Source organism: Lathamus discolor, chromosome 1 (genome assembly GCF_037157495.1).
Source record: "Lathamus discolor isolate bLatDis1 chromosome 1, bLatDis1.hap1, whole genome shotgun sequence".
Taxonomy (NCBI): Eukaryota; Metazoa; Chordata; class Aves; order Psittaciformes; family Psittacidae; genus Lathamus; species Lathamus discolor.
The window spans coordinates 57610862-57632694 of record NC_088884.1 but is presented as its reverse complement, the minus strand read 5'-3'; the positions used below and the strand labels follow the sequence as shown (position 1 = coordinate 57632694).

General features: G+C 45.3%; 1 protein-coding gene across 1 annotated transcript; it reads right to left on the bottom strand.

Annotated features, from left to right (window-relative positions):
* Positions 1–1276: 1276 nt before the first annotated feature.
* Positions 1277–9232, bottom strand: PKDREJ (polycystin family receptor for egg jelly). Its single transcript, XM_065672632.1, has one exon. The coding sequence runs from the start codon at positions 9230–9232 to the stop codon at positions 1277–1279; it is 7956 nt and encodes a 2651-aa protein (XP_065528704.1).
* Between the last annotated feature and the right edge of the window lie 12601 nt (positions 9233–21833).

The window sequence follows — 21833 nt, the reverse complement described above, 5'->3', positions numbered from 1 at the left end:
CACCGCCACACGGAGTGCGCCTGCGCGGGTGGCGCCCGGCTTCCGTTCAGCGCCTCGGCTGCTCGCCGGCGGTGCCGGCGTAACCGGGTCTGCCGGGCCCGCCTCGCGGTGCTTGGAGTTGCTGTAGTCTAAGGGAGAAAGGAGCTTTGGTTTTGGTCGTCCCTGCGCCGCGAGGAGCAAGTGGCTGCGGGCCGATGGGGACACCATCCCATGGCTTGGAGTGCTGCCTGTAAACTCGCTGCACTGCGAGGAGCATGTAAGGCTTAACTAAACTTCAGTGGGCTCTGTGTACTCGGAGGGAACTGCCTGGAGAACGCCCACTGCTTTATGAATAAGAACTAAGGGGTTTCACCAAATTGCCCTGTCTTCCCAGTTGACTTGGTCAGTCTGTCCTTACAGGGGGTTGCAGGGTGACCGGTGTGCAGGTACAGTTTTACAGGAGAAAAGTCTGCTTCCCCCCAGGCCCTGGAACGGGACTTTACTGTCCACAGTTGATGCCTTCCCAAGGGACACCCTAACAAAGTCATCTGCATATAAGTGCAGTGCGGTATTGTGAAGCTCTGTTTTTAATTGCTGGCTGGCACCCTGCTAACTTGTCCGGTCTTTCCCCATTCCTTATGTTCTGAGTGGGAGGGATTTATCACCATTTTCAGATGTCAGGCCACTTTTGCTCTTATGTTTGTTAGCCTGTGCTCAGCCAGAGGGTAGAGCCCACACTCCTGAGCAAACTCCTTATGCACCACCGCTGTGATACGGGCATACCTTCCTGGACAAACCGGGCCTGGCTGGCACAGAGTTAGTAAAGCCATGAGATACAAGGTCACGCTTCGCAAGAAAACTGGAGAGAGGGGAGCTTTTTGAAAGTAACTTTTGACTCAGAGACTGGCAGGGCATCCACCAGCCCGTGATGAGTGACTGCTTTTCATCGCTTGTGGGTTTGGGTTTTTTCTCCACTTTTTAAACTGTCAGTACCTCAACACACTTTTTTTTCCCCTCCACTTTTGCCCTTCACTTCTCTCCCCATTCTGCTGCAAGGGGAGTGTGTGAGCAGCTGGGGTGGGGGGGGGGGGCTTACCTGCCACCCAGTGGCACTGTGACAGACAAGTGCCACTGAAATTGATGCAGAACAGTCTGGAGAACATCTAAGCCCAAGCACTACAAAGGGGATGAATGATAAAAAAGTCTTAAAAGTAAATAATTTATTTGTGAACATTTATTTGAAATATGAATATTACAGAATAAAGTGATCTTGAATACAAAACTAGTATCTCCTTTCTCATATGACAAGATAAACCATTTTCTTTCCATGTATTTTTCTGCTCTTGAGTCCTAAATGTCGCCGACGTCTTCTCTCAGACTGTCCATAGACTGCCCTGTGAAAAAGGTCGGTCTCATTGGTTTTGGATTTTTTACAGATCAGAAGATAAAACATCCTTCTGAGCCTTTGCAATACAAAAGTAACTATTTGTGTTTCATCAGATGGTTCTTCGTACACGGGTTGTTTCATATCTAAATAAGCAGACATAATGACAGCTTGGAACAGATTGATCAAGACACAAACCATCACCACCACAAAAGAGGCTAGGAAAAGGCCACCCAGCAGCCTGTTGGATGAAAATTCAGTATCTCTGAAAGCTGAGACGCAGTAAGAGACTATGGTCTGAGCTGAGTGAATCATGTTATTGTAACTCTTTTCATGCTGACCAAACACAAGGCAGCCGAAAGCCAAAAATACAAAGAAGCACAACACTACTATGACGGCCATTGAGGAGATTCCAGGAAGGGCTGCCAAGAGTGATCTTTGTGCCAGGTGCATGTCATAAAAGAACTGAGAATATTTTAGAGTTTTCAAAATTACAAGAAATGCTAAAAAGCCCATAGTACCCCTTAAAAACTGATCTAAAAGAGAAACTGCATGAAAATAAATGAAATAATTTGGGTGAAGTAAGTAAAAGTTCACTATCTCTGCTCCCATCTTAAACTTTATGCCCTTTAAAAGAAAAAGAAGGAGGAAAGCCAATTTTAAGGCAAAGTTGATTAGATTGGAAATTTTTTTCATATAGTCTTTTTTTTCTTGGCTTATGACATAAAGCTCATCTGCAATGTAAATGATCAGAAAGGCAAAAACAATTGCAGACACAAACATCTGAGCTTTGGTTTGCTGATTAAAAACTGGGAGCGCAAAAGAGTGGACTGACAAACTTGGTTTGATGATCCCCAAATGAGACATTTCAAATATGACTGAGATGGTACAAAAGAGAGCTGCATCTGAGTTAAATGTAGTTAGTTCAATGATCACAGCCCATGTCTTTTCATCAAGCCAGTTGTTCTGTTGTAGAGCGTCCAGCCTTGTTGTTGAATTAGATCTTCCCTCTTCAGGGAAGAAGTAAAACGTGTATCCTGCAGGTCCATACGTGTACAAATCTCCATATGAATAATACATCCATGGAGTCTTGTTTGGCTCATACATGAACCCGTTGTAACTGCTGGCATCTTTTGAAACTGACTGCTTGGCAACTCTTGTCCAAGTGCCGTCGTAGTCACCTGTCTCTGGGATGTCACTGCCGTACTTGTGACGACAGTGGCTTTTCCTGATCACAGAGTTATTCAGAAAGCTGTGAGGATGGAAACATTTTTTCTCAGTCCCTTTAGCCCGCACCTGCCTCATTCGGGGCAAGCCGATGATTTTGGACCAGCTCTCGGGAAGAAAGGTTGGCTGAATGTCATTGTGGATCAAAGGCAAGAACACGTCTTTCACCCACACGTAGATATCTTCTAGCTTATCTGCACTGGAAAGTTGTGCAGAGAATTGGTGATGTATGAACTTGTTGTAGTGGAAACTGCTGGCTTTCTCAGCAGAATAGGCAAAATTTAATAGCAGTGTTAAAAAAACAAGGTGACCAATGAAACCTGTAGTGAAAATAAATGCCTTGACTTTAATTTTTGCTCTTTCACGCATTTTTGCTACATCACCAGCTTCTAAAGGCCTGTAGTGCTTACTGACTCTGACTTCAGCCAGTTTCAAGTGCTCCTCTCTCATCTTATCAGCACTCATCATTCCTCTAGCCAACATAAACTCACAGCCCTTGCCCTGACCATGGGTTAACCATGGGATGTGTTCACAGTGTTTTGGGCGAATCGTACTCACCGCTGAGAAAAAACTGATTTTTAGAATTGAAAGGAAAAACACATTCTCAATAAAGGAGGCTGCAGATGCTATAAGCCACTCTAGTGAAGTCTGATAGCCATAAGACAAACCATATAATACAATGAAAAATGATGATAGCCCAGTTACAGCTATAACTAGTGCCCATGAGACATAGACACACCACCAATTAAAAACTATGGGTGTTCTCTTGCAAAGGAGCATGGAGGCAGTGCCTGGTGGTTTCCCTTCTTCCTGAGAATTGCTGCCTGCTTCTGTGTAGTTCTTACTAAAACTGGAATGTGATGGTGGCCTTCTCTGGCAGGCTTCTGCCGCTGGAGGGGAACTTGCAGTTATTGCCTGCTCTTCTGTTCCAATTACATTTGCATCTCTTTCAGGAACAGTGCAATTCCTCCAGTTTTGTGGAGCTCCCTTGCTTCCTGTCCTCTTGGAACATGGTGGGCTCTGTGCGTTGTTGGCACCAGGAAGGGTCTCTGAGGGACTGATACTCCTCGATTGTTCTGAGAGGTATGATTCTTGCAAGCGTTCCTTTGAATTCTTACAGTTTCCAGACAGGAGGTGTGATCTTCCCTTTGGGACTCTCTGAACCACACCACGAGGAGGAAGAGGTTGCTTCTGGGAATACTTAAAGAAGGCAATTATCATAATTTCCACAGGTATGGTAAGCAAAGCACATTCAATTCCTAGTGTTACTGATCTCAAATAACTGAGGTGTACTGACGATTCTTCATTCTTTGTAGCGTTAAAGAACATGATGTTAACAAGCAGGTTAAATAACAATATTGCTAAACATGAAGACAACCTTTGGAACCTGCTGAACGTGCCAGTGAGATCATTAACAAAAATGGAGAGCCACAGATGACCCTCTGTTAGGCTGTTGGCAAGTTTAATCAAAAAATAGTCGATTCTGGGCAGCGGTGTCTTGGGGCTTGTGGCAGAAAATGTCCTTTCTATTAAACGATCGCCCTTGTTGAGTGCAAGCCATTTCCTGCACATAAAGAACCAGGTCTTCCTAGTGGACATGTTCTCAACTTTGGCTCTGCTTAAGAACCAGTTTGGAGATGGGCCCTTGTTATTGTGCCAGACCCTGAGGGAACAAATGTCTCCCAAGTCTTCCTTAGCAGTTAACAGAAAGCAGTCCGTACTTCCTTTTTGGAATGATGGAAAATGTGGGTGCCATAAACAATGGACGTCACTCATGCCATTTTGGCCGATGAGCTGAAGAAAGACATTGGCTGTGGTTCCAGCTCCCCAGCGACTGCCTGTGTATAAAGTGACCAGAAAGCTCACTTTGTCAAAGGGGTCATTGTCTGGCAGAACTACAATCTTGTTTTTGCTGACCCTGTCAGCTTTGTCCTTTCTTATGGCCCAGAGAGAAACAAGAAAGTAGATGGCAAAAATAAATAGAACTGTTAAGAGAGTCACTGGGTTTTTATGGATGTCTGCTATCAGGATTTTCCCCAGATCTACTGTGTTGGGGGTAACTATTACTTTGGCTGCCAGGAACCTGATGTCGAATGTGGATGCGTTTAATGCAATGTGGACTGACAGGCTTCTGTGACGCCGCTTCATATTGCAGACACAGTGTATCTTCTGCCAGTCGGTCATGGCGCCAAGCCTGCATGTGTCTTCTCTCCACAGACTTAGAACCCCCTCCAGAAACAAACACTGATCACTAAAAACGTATATGCTCACCAGTCTCTGGCTTTGATACCTTATGAAATAGGGTGTCATCAAGACAACAGAGATGTTCTGAGTGTTGGTTCCGCTTTCTTGAGCTGCGGCTGTCAGCAGTGACTCTGGAAGACAGATAATATAGGGAGCCTTGATGTTACAGTCAGCACTGGCTGTCTCGGTTTTGCTTGCAACTGTTGGCATGTTGTGAGAAGCAGCAAACGAAGCTATGGGATAAGCATCAGTGACATTGGAGCCTGTAAATACTAACACCTTGAAAGTAACTTCTAATTTTGTCAGGATCTGGATGTATATGCTCTTGGTGTTTCCATTGACTTCTAAAGTAAATCCTCCAGTTGTGTAAGCTTCTGTTTTATCAGGTCCCATTGTTAACTGAAAAGCTGAAGATTCCTTATCCTTCCTAGCAATTGTAATTTCTGCTCCTTCAGGCACTATCCCTAGCTGATCCCCATTATCCTTGGTCTCTGCCATTTTGAACCCGAAGACCGTTGTTACGATTTCTGTTGTGTAACCTAACCAGGGGAAGGGGTTCTCATCAAACTCAAAAAGGGCAGTGGAAATCACAGCATTATGGAGCAATTCAGAATAATTTCCCATTTTCAGTGATGGAAAAAAGCAGTTCCTGCAGGTGTTTGTTGTAGAAGAAGCATTTACACTGCTCAGGTTTTCATCTTTCTTCAGAGTGATGTTCCAGTGTTTTGTTTCCATTAGAGTACTTGTTTCTCCAGGGACTTTGCCCCGGAGAACTATGTCCATTAAATTTTCCATGATGGAGAAGACTTGTTTAACTGCACCTACATTGACATTTCTATGATGCAGAAGAGCAGCTCTCAGGATGTTGGACAAGCATGTTAGTATTCCACTACTCTGAATTTCTGTTTCTTCAGACCAGTGCTTCTTGTTCCTCTGTATCTTCAGCAATCCTGTAACTTCTGTCAGTTTCCTAACAGCAAGGTCTTGTGATCTGAAGTTCAGTTCACCAGGGTTGTCTGTGACTTGAGAAAGAGAAGCAACTACTTGATTGATTTCCATTATGCTTTCAACTGAAATATTCACAGCTATTTTAATCAGACGTTCCCGAAACTGAGCGTTTGGGAGCTGGATGGTTGGTGTGGCTTTAATATAGTTTAAGACTGAGGCTGTCAGATAAGCCAAATATCCTGCGCTAAAATAATCTCCAGTCTGGAGATAAGATGTCATTGGTGCGCTAAAACCGCTTACTGAGGTCAGCAGTTCATGAAACACAGCAGCTACTGGTCGACTGTCAATTGGATTCTTCACACGGGCATATAAGTTCACTTGGGTAAATGCTCCAAGGGAATCGTGGATTTGAATGTAAAGTGTCAAGATGTACTTCTGAGACGGCACTCCAATGGGGAGAAACGATGGAGGAGTTTTAGGTTGATAACCAAAGTACATAATTATGCCAAATGTATTTTCCTTCACAGAAGTTATTTTGGTAGTTTTGTCGGAAGCTACTATCACTTTATATGTCAGAGGTAAATTACTGTCAGAAAATCCACTGCATTGAACAACAAATTTTGTCAGAAAGGCAGTACCCCAGCGTGGATTGATGGTACACTTGCCAGACCTAGGAGGAATATTTATCTTAAAAGCATACTTGTAGATGGAGGACCTACCATCCCAGGTAGTTACTTTTAACAGAAGTATGTAGGATTGATGTGCAGTCTTTGTAAAAGTCAGAGCATGTATAGATAGGTAAGTCCCATATCTCCCTGTTGAGGTTCTGGAAGACCAGTCAAAGCTAATTTCTGTAGAGTTTTCTGAAAAAAGGGACCAGTAGTAGACTGGCTGGTTGTGTGTTCTACAGTTCAGGCATTTTCCAGACAAGGTAAATCTCTCTGTTGGAATGATACTGCTCCCACAGTTTTCAAGGCATGTCACGTCCAGAAGGAGTTGGGAGCCGGGCTGCACATTTACAGTTTGGTCAGCGTAACTCATCCTTATATCCTTCTGAATCACTAGACGGAAGTAGTACATGGTGTTTCCTGGGAGGGATTCTGGTGGCATTCCTTGAACTGGACCTGAGGATCTTAACCATTTCAAATCACTCTGGGCTGGATGGCATTTTTTTCCTGGGCTGATTTTCATGTTTTTGTAGTCTGACGCCTCTTTAGTACAGTACCAAGTAAATGTGATTCCCACTAGTCCTTCCTTTGTGTATGAATCAGGATCATAGGATGCAGAGCCATTGAGAACCCAGTTGTCATAAAAACCCACTGTGCGGAATCTGCCTCCTGCAATATTTGCCACTAGACTGCTTCTCTCAATCAGAACGTAAATCCCATCTGAATCCTTGACGACTTCTTTGGTAGCAGCAACAATTATCTCAAAAGTGAAATTAAACAAATACAGCCCATAATCTAAAGCAAATCCAGGGACTGTTAAGAGTATCTTTTCTATACCATCTAATGAAGAGATGTTCATTGGGTTTGTCCAGTCTGGAATAGTGGTTATGTCCTGAAGAGGATAGACTCGCCACAAGGGTTTAACAATTCTGACAACTCTGCAATCTGCTATCACTTTGGCAGAGAGGATGAAAGTTGATGCCCTTTTCTGATGCAAGATAGAGGTATGAAGAGTAGGTCTCTGTATATACACGCTGTGTATTTGACAGGTTTTTTCCTGGCAAGACACCGGTGCTTCTATGGTTTTTGCAGCGTAGTTGTTGACTCTGGCTCTTAAAAGAGCCGGTGTAAGTGCACTTCTGGTACACTTCACTTTTGCCACAAACCCTGTATATTTCTCTGCATCAAACGGTAAAGCAGAGCGACGGACAAAACGTGTGGCATTTCTTACATGATCATTGTATGTGTACGTGCTATTCTGGAGAAGGTGGTCTTTTTGTGTTCCAAAAATCTGCAGGTGGAAGGACCACTCACACTGTAGCATTGGATGTTGTGCAGGGATAAACCACACTAAATAAGTAAAGCTCTGCAGAAAAGGATGGCTGCTGCTGAAAACATGGACTTCAAGGTTTCTTTCTGCCAGGGACCTAAACAAAGCCCTCTTCTGATTTACATAAAGGTACATATTGAATTTGTAAAAATGGAAGGCCACAAACTCTATGGAGAATAAGTAGGAGAGGCCCTTGTGTTGGTAGAACACAGTATGTGTGTTAGGGCTATCTGTGTAAATAGGGCTGTGGTTATCTTTGGTTGTGTAAAATGTTCCATGGTTGTACCTGAAAATGTATGTGCTACTGTTGGTCTTTCCTGGCTGAAGGCTGACATGGGTGTGTGTTTCTTTGCCTGCAGTTAGACTGAGAGTACCATTGAGTAGATGTATTTCTCCTGTCAATTCCTCAAACCTCTTTCCATCAACAGGAAAGTAAATACTGGCCACCACCACCTCACCCAGGCTCTGAGGTGGGGGCACAGCACAGAAGTTGCTCTGCAAAGTAAAGGCACTGTAGGAACCGACCCAACCTCCTATAGCCTGTGTGTCCACCAGTCTGTAGGCCAGTGCCTGCAGGGTAAGGGGCTGAAGCCTCCAGGAGAGGCTGAGTGGCTGTTGAGAAACACTAAGAAGTTTGGAGCTGATGCTGAGGACATGCAATAAGTCAGGCTCTACCTTGAGAGAGACATTGATGCTTATCTGAGGCATCTGCTCAATGCTGACTGAAGCAACATGGATCCCGGGATGCCCATAGCGGACAGTCAAGCGGTAGCTATAGTAGGTGGCACAGGTCTGCTGCAACTCAGCTGTTGGGTAGGTATCAAGTGGTAGCGTCTCTTGGTACTCACTGCTGGGAAGGAGAAGGGTAGAGGGGCTGCCTCCCTGGCTGCTGAAGCGGTACTGCCAGCTGACACTCTTGAGACGTGCACACCAGCCCAGCTCTACTGGCTGCCACACGAGGATCAGGTGTGTCTGCGGCCAAAGCACAAATAGCCGCATATCCTGGGCAGCCATCTGGATGCTCAAGTTGTGATGGAAGCACTCGGGTGCAGCACATGAAGCAGATGAGCACTGCACTGTGAGAAGGCTGAAGCCCATGGGTGGAGGATCACTTCCCAGCAGCCCTGTTTGCAGCGTGACCCGGCCCGACCAGCGCGAGGTGTTCTTCACCCAGGCCGAGTTCAGGTACCAGGAGCAGTGGGGTGGGGATTGTGGCCACCCTGCTTTTCTCTCTACCTTGGGCCTTGCTCCCAGGGCAGGCTTGTAGCGCAGGTTCATGGTGCTGCTCCACAGGCACGAGACTCGGCGCTCGTTGTCCTGCTGTTGAAAGACGTGTCCGTGACTGCCCCAGCAGCTGACCAGCAGGGGCGGTGGCTGGAAACAGGGAGAGGAGACCCCCGAGCCCTGGGGCCTGCAGCAGAGCAGCAGCAGGAGCAGGCGGAGCGCTGCCATTGCGTGTGAGGCGCAGGACACCGAGGGAGGCACGCGGGCCCTGGAAGACGTTGCGGGCGTTGACGGTTGGGTGCCCGGTCCCGCGCCTGGCCCGGCCCCGCCTCCTCTTTCTGCCCGGAGGCGCGAGGCGCGGAGCTGGCGGGCTCTGGCTGCGGGGCTCATGGCGCCGCTGAGGGACTGCACGGTGAGGGCAGGTGTGAGGGGAGCGGGACGGGAGGCGCCCGCCCGACAGGGCCCTGCCGTCAGCGGCCGCTCTGACTGTGGTCCCTGCTCCTGCCGGGCGGCCAGGGGCGGTGCCCCTGTGGGCCGTGGAGAGGCCCTGGGCCCCCAGAACGGCAGGCGGGAAGGGAAAGTGAGTGGGAGAGCCGCTGCGTCTGGGGCTCTGGGTCTGCGGCCAGATAGCAGCGAAGCCGGCCTGAGCTGACAGGAGGGCGCGGAGAGCCAGCCCCGGCATGAGGGGCCTCTGCTGGAGACAGCCCGTCAGCCTGCACCCGCGGGGCCTGGCACTCGGGGTGCGTTCATGGCATCAGCTGGGTTTGAAAAGACCTCTGACATCATCAGGTCCAACCATTACCGCAGCACTGCCGAGGGCACCAGTAAACCATGCCAGTGGGGGCCTCATCTGCGTGGTTTGTGAACACTTCAGGGACGGTGATTCCACCACTGCCCTGGGCAGCCTGTTCCAATGCCTGAGCACCCTTTTGGTGAAGAAATGTTTCCTAATAGCGAGTCTAAACCTGCCCTTGTGCTGCTTGAGGCCTCTTGTTCTGTCACTGAGGAGAAGAGAGCGATCCCCTCCTCACTACAGCCTCCTTTCAGGCAGTTGCAGGGAGCGATAAGGTCCCCTCTGAACCTTCTCCAGACTAAACATCCCCAGTTCCCTCAGCCATGCCTCATCAGGCTCATGCTCCAGACCCTTCACCACCTTTGTGGTCCTTCTCTGGTCCTGCTCCAGCACCTGAATGTGTCTCTTGTAGTGCGGGGCCCAGTACTCAATGTGCAACCTCACCGGTGCCCAGTACAGGGGGATGATCACTGCCCCGGCCATGCTGGCCACACCAGTGCTGATACAGGCCAGGATGCCATTGGCCTTCTTGGCTGCCTGGGCACCAGCTGGCTCATGTTCAGCTCCATCAATCAGCACCCCCATGTCCTCTTCCACTGAGCAGCTTTCCAGCCACTCTTCCCAAGCCTGTAGCGTTGCATAGGGTTGTTGTGGCCTAAGTGCAGGAACCGGCTTTTAGATCATCCCCCTGTGCTTGGAACTGGTGAGGCACTGGTGATACAAAGAGAGGAAATGGCCTCAAGCTGCACCAGGGGAGGTTTAGACTGGATATTAGGAAAAATTTCTTCACCAAAAGGGTTGTCAAACATTGTAACAGGCTGCTCAGGGAAGTGATTGAGTCCCTCGAGGTATTTAAAAGGCGTGTAGATGAGGCATTCAGTGACATGGTTTATTGGTGGATTTGAGTTAAAGGTTGGACTTGATGCCCTGGCTAATGGTTGGACTTGATGCTCTTACAGACTTTTTCCAACTTAAACGATTCTATGATTCTGTGATTTTAAATCATCTGCTGTTTTTCACCAATTCAGTGTCGTCACTGAATACTGAATAACCAGCAGTGACATGGCATAGCACTTCAAAGAACTAATGAAATGCCTCATGTTTTCAGGTCAATTTATGCCTAAACAGATAATGCTCTGCTTGTCTGAAGTACCTTACAACACAAAATGTCAAGCCTCTTTGCATGGAGTGATTGATGCCAACCAGAAATAGGTTCCTTGTCACATGGGACTTAACGCAGCATTTTTAACCATAGACCTTACAATGTTTGTACTGTAATCTTTCAGCTTTTTAATAGGAGTCCAAAGGTGGAATTGGTTATTTTCTGATCGTCTGATCTGTAGGCCTCCAGGTGACAGACACGTAAATAGTTTTGTACTGTAACATATTTTTTATTACTTCCCCAACTTGTTTTCATCTTTAGACCAAACAGTATGATCTGGAAATCAGATTAATACTGCATGGAAATACGAGTTGACAGCACCCCAATATTTCCAGTGTTTCAGAAATGAAACTGAGCTTCAGAAATCTTACAGAAGCCAAGATAAAAGCAGTTCTGGGGTATGCACTTACAAGGCTTTTTCATTTTATTAGATTTTCCCATTCCTGAATACAATCAGATACGTATTACAGGAATAAAGTTACTGTGAGAGGACACCTAGTGGTATTTTGCAGAAAGGCAGAGACATACATTAGATTTTGTGAAGGCGCTCAATTCTTTATATCGTGTTATCTGTTATTTGCTTCTTATGTCTAGGTTATGATATGGAGTACCAGATATTCCTTGAGCATACTAAAGAAAGTATCAGATACCTCATCAATTAAGCAAAATAAAGCACAATCCCAGTTTATTTATATAATTCCTACTATTCCTACTATTGTATAATTCTATACATGGCTTTAGGGATGAAGCATTATTCCATGACAAAAGGGCTTAGTGTGTGAGGCCATGGGGCACTGGCAAGCAAGACCAAGCCCAGCCATGAGAAAGCCACACAGAGCAAAGGCAAGGCAGTCTAACCCTCTGCGAGCTACTGTGTGCACTTTGTAGTTCCCGATTTGGAAGAGCAACAGCAATGAAGCTGAAAGCAAGTGTGCAGCAGTGCCATATTTAGACAAGGAGGTCTTTGTCCATGATGGAGCCATCATCTACTTCTTGTGTCCAGGTAAGCTAGATGAACATCCCAGAGAATCAAATAAAGAAAGCCAACAGCAAGGTGCAATAGCACAAGCAAATAGATGATAGTCCAATAAGCATACTGGCATCAAATCCATGAAGCCTAGCAGGCCATGCAAGGTGGTTTGAAAACCTCTTCCCAGCTATTTGTAATATTTTTAATGCCATTACAAAAACATATACAAACAAAAGCAGATACTAGCACAAAGGACAGTTAAAATGAATTGCAGAAAGATAAGATATAGCAGATATCTTGCTTGAAGCTTGCCAAGAAAGAAAAATCTGGTGGAACTACCAGGGAGCAAGTCAGTAGGAACATTATTCAGCGGCTAACTGCTCTTGCACGTTTGAAGTGCACCTTGCTTTTGCACCCTGGAAGGCAGACGCAGAGACTGTGAGAATGGAGACCCTAGGCCCACTGTAGGAGAAGATCTGGTTAGAGACCATCTTAAGAACCTGAACATGCAGAAGTCAATGGGACCTGATGAAATCCATCCACGGGTCCTGAAGGAGCTGGCAAATGAAGTTGCCAAGTCACTGTCCATCATATTTGAAAAATCTTGGCAGTCAGGTGAAGTTCCTGAAGACTGGAAAAAGGGAAATATAACCCCCATTTTCAAGAAGGGGAAAATGGAAGACCCGGGGAATTACAGGCCAGTCAGTCTCACCTCTGTGCCTGGCAAAATCTTGGAGCAGATTCTCCTGGAAGGCATGCTAAGGTACATGAAAAACACCAAGGTGGTTGGTGACAGCCAGCATGGCTTCACTAAGGGGAAATCCTGCCTGACCAATTTGGTGGCCTTCTATGATTGGGCTATGGAACTGATGGACAGGGGTAGAGCAGTTGATATCATCTACCTGGACTTGTACAAAGTGTTTGACACTGTCCCACATGACATCCTTGTCTCTAAATTGGAGAGACGTCAATTTGATAGGTGAACCACTCAGTGGATAGAGAACTGGCTGGATGGCCGCATGCAAAGAGTTGTGGTCCAATGTCCAGCAGGCTCAATGTCCAGCCGGAGACCAGTAACGAGTGGTCCTCAGGGATCAGTGCTGGGACCGGACTGGTCTTGTTCAACATCTTTGTCGGTGACATGGACAGTGGGATTGAGTGCACCCTCAGAAAGTTTGCTGATGACACCAAGCTGTGTGGTTCGGTTGATATGCTGGAGGGAAGGAATATCATCCAGAGGGACCTTGACAGGCTTGTGAGGTGGGCTGATGCCAACCTTATGAAGTTTAACCATGCCAAGTGCAAGGTCCTACACCTGGGTCGAAGCAATCCCAGGCACAGCTACAGGTTGGGCAGAGAAGAGATTCAGAGCAGCCCTGTGGAGAAGGACTTGGGGGTGCTGATCAATGAGAAAATGAACATGACCCAGTAGTGTGCGCTTGCAGTCCAGAAAGCCAACCATATCCTGGGCTGCATCAAAAGGAGTGTGACCAGCAGGTCAAAGGAGGTGATCCTGCCCCTCTACTCTGCTCTCGTGAGACCTCACTTGGAGTATTGTGTGCAGTTCTGGTGTCCTCAACATAAAAAAGACATGGACCTGTCGGAACAAGTCCAGAGGAAGGCCACGAGGATGATCAGGGGACTGGAGCACCTCCTGTATGAAGACAGGCTGAGGAAGTTGGGGCTATTCAGTCTGGAGAAGAGAAGGCTGCGTGGAGACCTCATAGCAGCCTTCCAGTACCTGAAGGGGGCCTATAAGGATGCTGGGGAGGGACTGTTCATTAGGGACTGTAGCGACAGGACAAGGGGTAATGGGTTAAAACTTAAGCAGGGGAAGTTTAGATTGGATATAAGGAAGAAGTTCTTTACTGTGAGGGTGGTGAGGCCCTGGAATGGCTTTCCCAAGGAAGTTGTGAATGGTCCATCCCTGGCGATGTTCCAAGGCCAGGTTGGACAGAGCCTTGGGTGGGATGGTTTAGTGTGAGGTGTCCCTGCTCATGGCAGGGGGTTGGAACTAGATGATCTTGAGGTCCTTTCCAACCCTAACTATTCTATGATTCTAAGTACTTCTACTAGCAAACATACAAATAAGTGTTAAAGAAACTGAGATCCATATCAGAAATACAGACTTCTACTACAATTTCTCATACAAAAATGTACAAGTATTTAACATGTTCTTTATTCTGATTTCCTGGTTCTCATTTCTGTATCTCATTTGGTAATATTAATTTCTTACATGTGTAAATGTTTTGTCTTCTTGCAGTTTGATAGCAGTCCCCTCTTTCAGATATTTTCTGTTCCAGTCATTTCTTCCTGATGTAGTCCTCGCCGTAAAGTGTCTTGGCATGAGTAGAGAGTTTCAGCATTTCAGTAAAAGGTTTCAAGGTGTGACAAACTCTTAGAAAACCACTAGAAGCAAGTTTAAAAACCAAGTATCTGGTAAATATTAGCAATTGCTAGACTCCATACCCCAATAAAGTTCCAGAAAAAATGATTTTTCTATTATCTACAATACAGGAGTTCACCTGTTCCTAACCATTAGCCCCCTTTTTAGAAGCACAGGCTCTATAATCTTGGCAAACTTAGAAAAAAGAGGTTTTTTCTCAAGCTGTAGAAGAGCATCCCATGCAAGAGAAGAAAAGTAAAGACCAAAGTGGAATTGAGACAGTGGTAATGACTTGAGAAAAAAAAACCAACATGTAAAGTGCCATATCTCAAGATAAGGTATCATAAAGCCAGAAAGCCACTCGAGAAGAATAAGGGCAATCCTGTTTAAGTAGCACAGGCCAATAGGTTCCCACTGGATTGTCAGCTGCCTGGCCAGCAGGCTCAAGAAATGCATGCATGGGAGTGCTAGGCATACAAGTGCTTAGCCTATTACCACATTAGTTCTAGCAATCTGCCATGAGTATTATCCAGAAATGATTGATGTGTACCTAAAAGTATAATCCTGCTTGCAGGGACTCTGAACATACTAAAAGATGATCAAATAAAAGCAAGCAGAGAAGGCTACAGCAGGGTTGTGCTACAGGGAAAACAATATTTTTGTTCTTTTCTGTGGTTAAAAATGGTAATAAACTGGATGAATAAAGGACTGAGAAAATGAAAGCTTTTATCTTGGTTTAATAGCTTCCCATTTGGTGGCTTTGATTATGAAGTAGCTTTCTCAAGAAGATTTGTGCGATTCCTTTGGCTCTGAAGGTGTTTATTCCCAGCACTTGCCCAATTCTTCAGTGAGAAGAAACAGGGAAAGGAACATGTTCATGCAGATCACCATCCTTTTGTTTTTGGGGAAAAAAAAAAAAAAAAGCCTGAATTGGTGAAAAGGTTTGTGTGATTTAAGGGACACCTTAAAGCAGCACTGCTCATCATTTACTTTTCTTTAATGGAACAATGGCATTGCTAGTTTAAATCACATTCTACACATCCCAGTAGTCAAATCCTTGGGCTGCTTGAAGAGCTTAACTAAATAAACCCCTTCAATAGTAAATGATTGTATCTAAGCAGTCAAATTTTCAAGCAGCTTAAGTTGCTCTGATGAGCTTCTTCCATTCATTGTTTTCACTGTGGTAAAATATCCAGTCCTCTTGCAGATCACAGTAAAGACAGCTGAACCAAGATCGCCACAGTTTAACAAAAATAAACCTTAAGTTACTAATTATGCAGGACTGCGGAAATAGTTTGTAAGGAACAAACATTGAGATGAAAGGTTTTTCAGTCTTGCATTTTTCAGAATTCACTATGCCTCCCAGCTGTTTTGGCTGTTCTTTTTCAAAATGCTCTGGTTTTGAGTTGGCAAAAGTAAAAATAAGGTGACCAGAACAAGAGGAAGAAACTTTATCCAACCAACTCTGCAACTAAGGAAAGATCAGAAGGTGCAAGTACCAGTGGTAACTTGGACAGCTGGACTAAGATGTTGAAGAGATGACTGGTTGGTTTTGTTTTGCCTTTTTAATTACCACTCAACAGCAACACAGTGAAAGAATATATACGTGAACACATTACAATCCTACACATTGCATCACAGACACAACCGTCTGAGTTCAATGGGGTAATAGCTACCATTACCAATATTTCTTTCCAGCATGCTACCCGGTTTCTTGTTTTTCTTACTCCGGTAGCAGTGCTTTGTATCACATGAACAAAACATTATTTTTCCTTCAGAAAACATCGATAGTGTGCAATGATAGCTCTTTCCAAACCAGCTGCTGCACTCCCTTTTTCCTATACTGCTCTATTTAGTTACTACAGCATGGTTAAGTATTATGAATTACTGAAAGATGTAGCTTTTGGTATTAAAAATTCATTTGTATTTGCACTAGTTCAATGATGAAATGTACCTGCAGAAAGGGGTGTTGTTCCTCAACAAGTATCTCCATATCTTTTATTTATTTACACTTGATGGCAATTTTTCTAGTGCTGCAAGAAGTCTTGTTAAGCTCATGCCTTGCAAAGCCAAACACATTTTTTAGGGGGGAGGGTGGGATGAGGAAGGAAAAGGGGATAGATTCTGGGGACAGTCAGTACTCCATTAGGAATAAAGAGTAACTATTATTAAGTGTGAAGGTCAGCAGCTTTAAAACTAATTTTGAGACATAAAGCAAGCAAACAAGGTGATGTTACTCTTTTTCCCCCTCAGGCCACCATGTGCACACATGAAACGGACTCAGAGCACTGAGCCCAAAACAGCTCAGAAAGTCACGTGTGTGTAGACTTTCAGCAATTCCATTGTCTGTTAAATCCTACCATCTTTTCAGCTTCCAGGGATGCTGATCAGATTTGTGCTGAGCTTTGGTATTCAAGACCTCATTTTGACTGCACTGTGTTAAAATGTTTTGCTATGACAGAAGTTGGTAGGATGGCACATGGAGTCAAGATGCATCAAACCTTGACTAACATAACACAAGTCAGCTGTTAGAGGGCAGCGTAGCAAGGCACTAAGTAGCCATTCTCATATGGCAAGGAGAGAGAAATGTACCAGCCTCTTCTATGCATAAAACAGGTGCTTTTCAGGCTATCAGGATGCATGGCTCTTGCAGAACATATACAGGATTGGAAACACATTTACTATTAACTGTGGTGCTTGTCAGGTTCTACCATTTAAACAGTACAGGCATGGCCACAGGAGGTTTCTGAGTATGTAAATCTGCGTTGAGTTTTAGCACTCAGAAATGTAAAAAAATCAAAGCAAAATCAAACGAAACCAACTCCAAACTGCATGTGTGATTCTGTCATTGGTTACTGAGAGTGCCCCACCCCATTCTTCTTACATAGGAAGAAGCTGTTTATGCATGTGAAAAAGAAAGCTTGAGAGGATGGTGAACTTGTTTGTCTATCATCACGCAGAAAGACAGAGAGAGAACATTGACTTTCAGAAATTGCAGATAAGTATAGAACACAAAGAAACAAAGCAATAAGCTTGCACTTATTTCGCTATTAATCAGGTTAAAATTAAAGACAAGGAAAAAGTATATTTGAAAAGAAGATGTCATTGTTTGCAGCTCTTATGAGTTTAGAAGTCCTTATGTAATGAATTCTGGACATCAGAGGCAATTTCAGCAATACAAGCTTTTTGCAAGATTACTTTTCTACTCCTGAATCAAGTCTGTGAAAAAGACCAGATTTCATAGAAGAGATGAATGTATATACAAATTTTGGGAGGAGAGGCAGTATTTGAGCTGACTTATTCCATCATATCCAAGAGAATGCTGGGGGGGGAGGGGGGGGTAGGGAGGGAGGACACCAAAATACCCAGGTACCTGTTTGTGTGGGAAGTAGGAAAGGTAAAAGCTTAAGATCAATGTGTGTTACTGATTTTTGCTGCAATAATAGCCAAAGACCTCAACAATGGGTCAAGGCTTTACTCTGTGAGGCACTGGACAAAGCAAAGAGTCTTTGCCCACAAAGCTCGTAGTCCCCTAGAGGACAGACTCTCTGCAGCAGTAAAATGTTGAAGTGGATTGCAAGCATGGGGCATGGTAATATTCACAGAGTTTATAGCATTAGAGCTAGATGACATTTTACTGGGTGTAGGTGGCAAGGTTTTTTGGGGGGTGGGGGGGGGTGCTGCAGGACTGGCTTCTGTTAGATAGTTTTTTGTAGCATTATAACATGTTAAAAGTTGCCAGGAGAATTCAGGCAACATTCTCCACTACCTTCAAAAATGTTAAAGTTTTTTTAGTCTAAACTTGCGCTTCTAAAACATTTTTAGCTTTCTTCCCAGTTTAGCACTGAACATCCAACAGCTGCCAGTGGCAGCAAGTGTGTTTCAGCTGTGAGAGTAAAATAGTTGCTATTTTGAAAGGCTGCATCCGAAGTTCTGCAAAATGGCCAAGAGGAAGATTTTCAAAGATCAGTGTGTAAGATGGAATTTAGCAGAAATCAAGATATCAGTCCAGGCTTCGTTTGGGAGGAAAGGCTGAGGAGAGCCATAAAAGCAGTTAGACCCCACCTGGGATGGCAGGTGGACTTTTGCGTTATCTGACATGGGCAGAGCACCCCATCCGTATCCACTCCTTGTTCGGATCAGAGCTAGGACTAGCTTTGCAAAATCTGGCTTAGAAATTACCTTGCTTAAAATCGGTGATGCACATCCATTCTTGTGCACATGGGGCTTGAGTGGGATGGAGTTAGTAAAGCCATGAGATACAAGGTCACGCTTCACAAGAAAACTGGAGAGAGGGGAGCTTTTTGAAAGTAACTGACTCAGAGACTGGCAAGGCATCCGCCAGCCCGTGATGAGTGACTGCTTTTCATCGCTTGTGGGTTTGGGGTTTTTCCCCTTTTCGCTTTTTAAACTGTCTGTACCTCAACCCACAGTGTTTTTTTCCCTCCACGTCTCTCCCCATTCTGCTGCCAGGAGAGTGTGTGAGCAGCTGGGGGTGGGGTGGGGTGGGGTGCTTACCTGGCAGCCAGGGTCAACCACCACACTGTGACAGACAAGTGCCACTGAAATTGATGCAGAACAGTCTGGAGAACACCTGAGCCAAAGCACTAGTAAGGGGATGAATGATAAAAAAGTCTTAAAAGTAAATAATTTGTTCACGAACATTTATTTGAAACATAAGCACTACAGTCCTAAAAAAATGAGAAACTTGCAGAGTTTTCAAAATGAAGTAAGAAGTGTTCTGTTGTAGAGTGTCCAGCCTTGTTGTTGAATTAGATCTTTCTTCTTCAGGAAAGATGCAAAACGTGTCTCCTGCTGGTCACACCTACGTGTGCAGATCTCCATGTGAAGAATAATACATCCACAGTGTCTTGTTTTGCTCATACGTGAAACCACTGTTAACTGCTGGCATATCTGGAAACAGACTGGTTGGCAACAAGAGTTGCCAGGTTGTCCAGGTGCCAGCGTAGTTGCCTTTTTCCGGGATGTTGCTGCTGTACTTGTGAGGACAGTGGCTTTTCCTGATCACAGAGTTATTCAGAAAGCTGTGAGGGTGGAAACATTTTTCTCTCTTCCTTTAGCCTGCACTTGGCTCATCCTGGGCAATCCAATGATTTTGGACCAGCTCTCAGGAAGAAAGGCTTTCTGAATGTCATTGTGGATCGGAGGCAACAACACGTCTTTCACCCACACGTAGGTATCTTCTTGCTTATCAGCACCCGAGAATTGCAGAGAGAATTGGTGATGGGTGAGCCGGTCATAGCTGAAACTGTTGGCTTTCTCGGCAGAATAGGCAAAATTTAATAGCAGTGTTAAAAAGACAAGGTGGCTGATGAAGCTGTTGGTGAAAATAAATGCCTTGACTTGATTTTTTCCCCTTTTCAGCATGTTCGCAATCTCACCAGCTTCCAAAGCCTTGTACTGCTTGTACAAGGCTTTGACTGACTTCAGCGATTTCAAATGCGCCTCTCTTGTCTCATCTGTACTCATTGTTTCTCCAGCCAACATAAACTCACAACACTTGTCCTGAGTTAACCATGGGATGTCTTCACAGTGTTTTGGGTGAATTGTACTCACTGATGAGACAAAAATGATTTTTAGAATTGAAAGGAGAAGCTCGTACTCAATAAAGGAGGCTGCAGATGCTCTAAGGCACTCTAGTGAAGTCTGACGGCCATAAGACAAACCATATAGCACAATGAAAAATGATGACAGCCCAGTTACAGACGTAACGAGTGCCCATGAGATGTAGACACACCACCAAGGGAAAGCAATGGGCGTTGCCTTGCAGAGGAGCGTAGAGTCAGTTCCTGGTGGTTTCCTTTCTTCCTGAGAGTTGCTCCCTGCTTCTGCATAGTTCTCACTAAAATGGTAACGTAATGGTGGCCTTCTCTGGCAGGCTTCAGCTGCTGGAGGGGAACTTGCAGTTATTGCCTGCTCTTCTGTTCCAATTACATTTGCATCTCTTTCAGGAACAGTGCAATTCCTCCAGCTTTGTGGAGCTCCCTTGCTTCCTGTCCTCTTGGAACATGGTGGGCTCTGTGCGTTGTTGGCACCAGGAAGGGTCTCTGAGGGACTGATACTCCTCGATTGTGCTGAGTGGAACAATTTTTGCAAGCACTCCTTCCAGTTCTGAAGATTTCCAGACAGGAAGAGCGAGTTTCTCTTTGGGTCCTGCTGAACCACACCTTGAAGAGGAGGTTCCTTCTTGGAATACTTAAAAAAGGCAATTATCATCATTGCCACAGGTATGGTAAGCAAAGCAAATTCAATTTGTAGTGTTACTGATCTCAAATACCTCCAGTGGACTTGAGGTTCTTCAGTATTCGTAGTGTTAGAGAACATGATGTCAACAAGCAGGTTTAAGAACAGTGTCGCAAAACACGAAGACAGCCTTTGGAACCTGCTGAACGTGCCAGTGAGAACGGGAGCAAGCACGGAGAGCCACAGATGTTCCTCTGTCAGGCTGCTGGCAAGTTTAATCAAAAAATAGTCGATTCTGGGCAGCGGTATCTTGGGGTTTGTCACAGAAAATGTCCTTTCTGTTAAGCAACCACCCCTGTCGAGTGCAAGCCATTTCCTGCACATAAAGAACCAGGTCTTCCTAGTGGACATATTCTCAACTTTGGCTCTGCTTAAGAACCAGCTTGGAGATGGGCCCTTGTTATTGTGCCAGACCCTGAGGGAGCAAATGTCTCCCAGGTCTTCCTTAGCAGTTAACAGAAAGCAGTCCGTACTTCCTTTTTGGAATGCTGGAAAATGTGGGTGCCGTAAACAATGGACGTCGCTCATGCCATTCTGGCCGATGAGCTGAAGAAAGACATCGGCCGTGGTTCCAGCTCCCCAGCGACTGCCTGTGTATAAAGTGACCAGAAAGCTCGCTTTGTCAAAGGGGCTGTTGTCCGGCAGAACTAAAATCTTGTTTCTTCTGTGCCCTTCAGCCTTGTCCTTTCTTATGGCCCAGAGGGACAAAAGAAAGTAGACGGCAAAAATAAAGAGCACTGCTAAGAGCATCACTGGGTTTTCAGGGATGTCTGCCATCAGGGCTTTTCCCCAGTCTACCGTGTTGGGGGTAACAATTGCTTTGGCTGCCAGGATCCTGATGTCAAATGTGGATGAGTTTGATTCAGCGTGGACTGACGGGCTTCTGAGACTCCGCTTCACGCTGCAGACACCGTGTATCTTCTGCCAGTTGGCCGTGGAGCCAAGCCTGCACGTGTCTTCTCTCCACAGACTTCGAATCCCTTCCAGAAATGAGCACTGGTCACTAGAAACGTATATGGTCACCAGTGGCTGGCTTCGATACCTTGTGACACCGGGTGTTGGCAAGACAACAGAGGTGTTCTGAGTGCTGGTTCCTGTTCCTTGAGCTGCGGCTGTCAGCAGTGACTCTGGGAGACAGATAATATAGAACACCTTGATGTTAAAGTCAGCGCTGGCTGTCTCAGTTTTGCTTGCAACCATCGACGTATTGTGAGAAGCAGCAAATGACGCTATGGGATGAGCATCAATCAGGAG

Coding starts and splice junctions, on each gene's coding strand:
- PKDREJ (XM_065672632.1), bottom strand. CDS start 9,232: ATGGCAGCGCTCCGCCTGCTCCTGCTGCTGCTCTGCTGCAGGCCCCAG.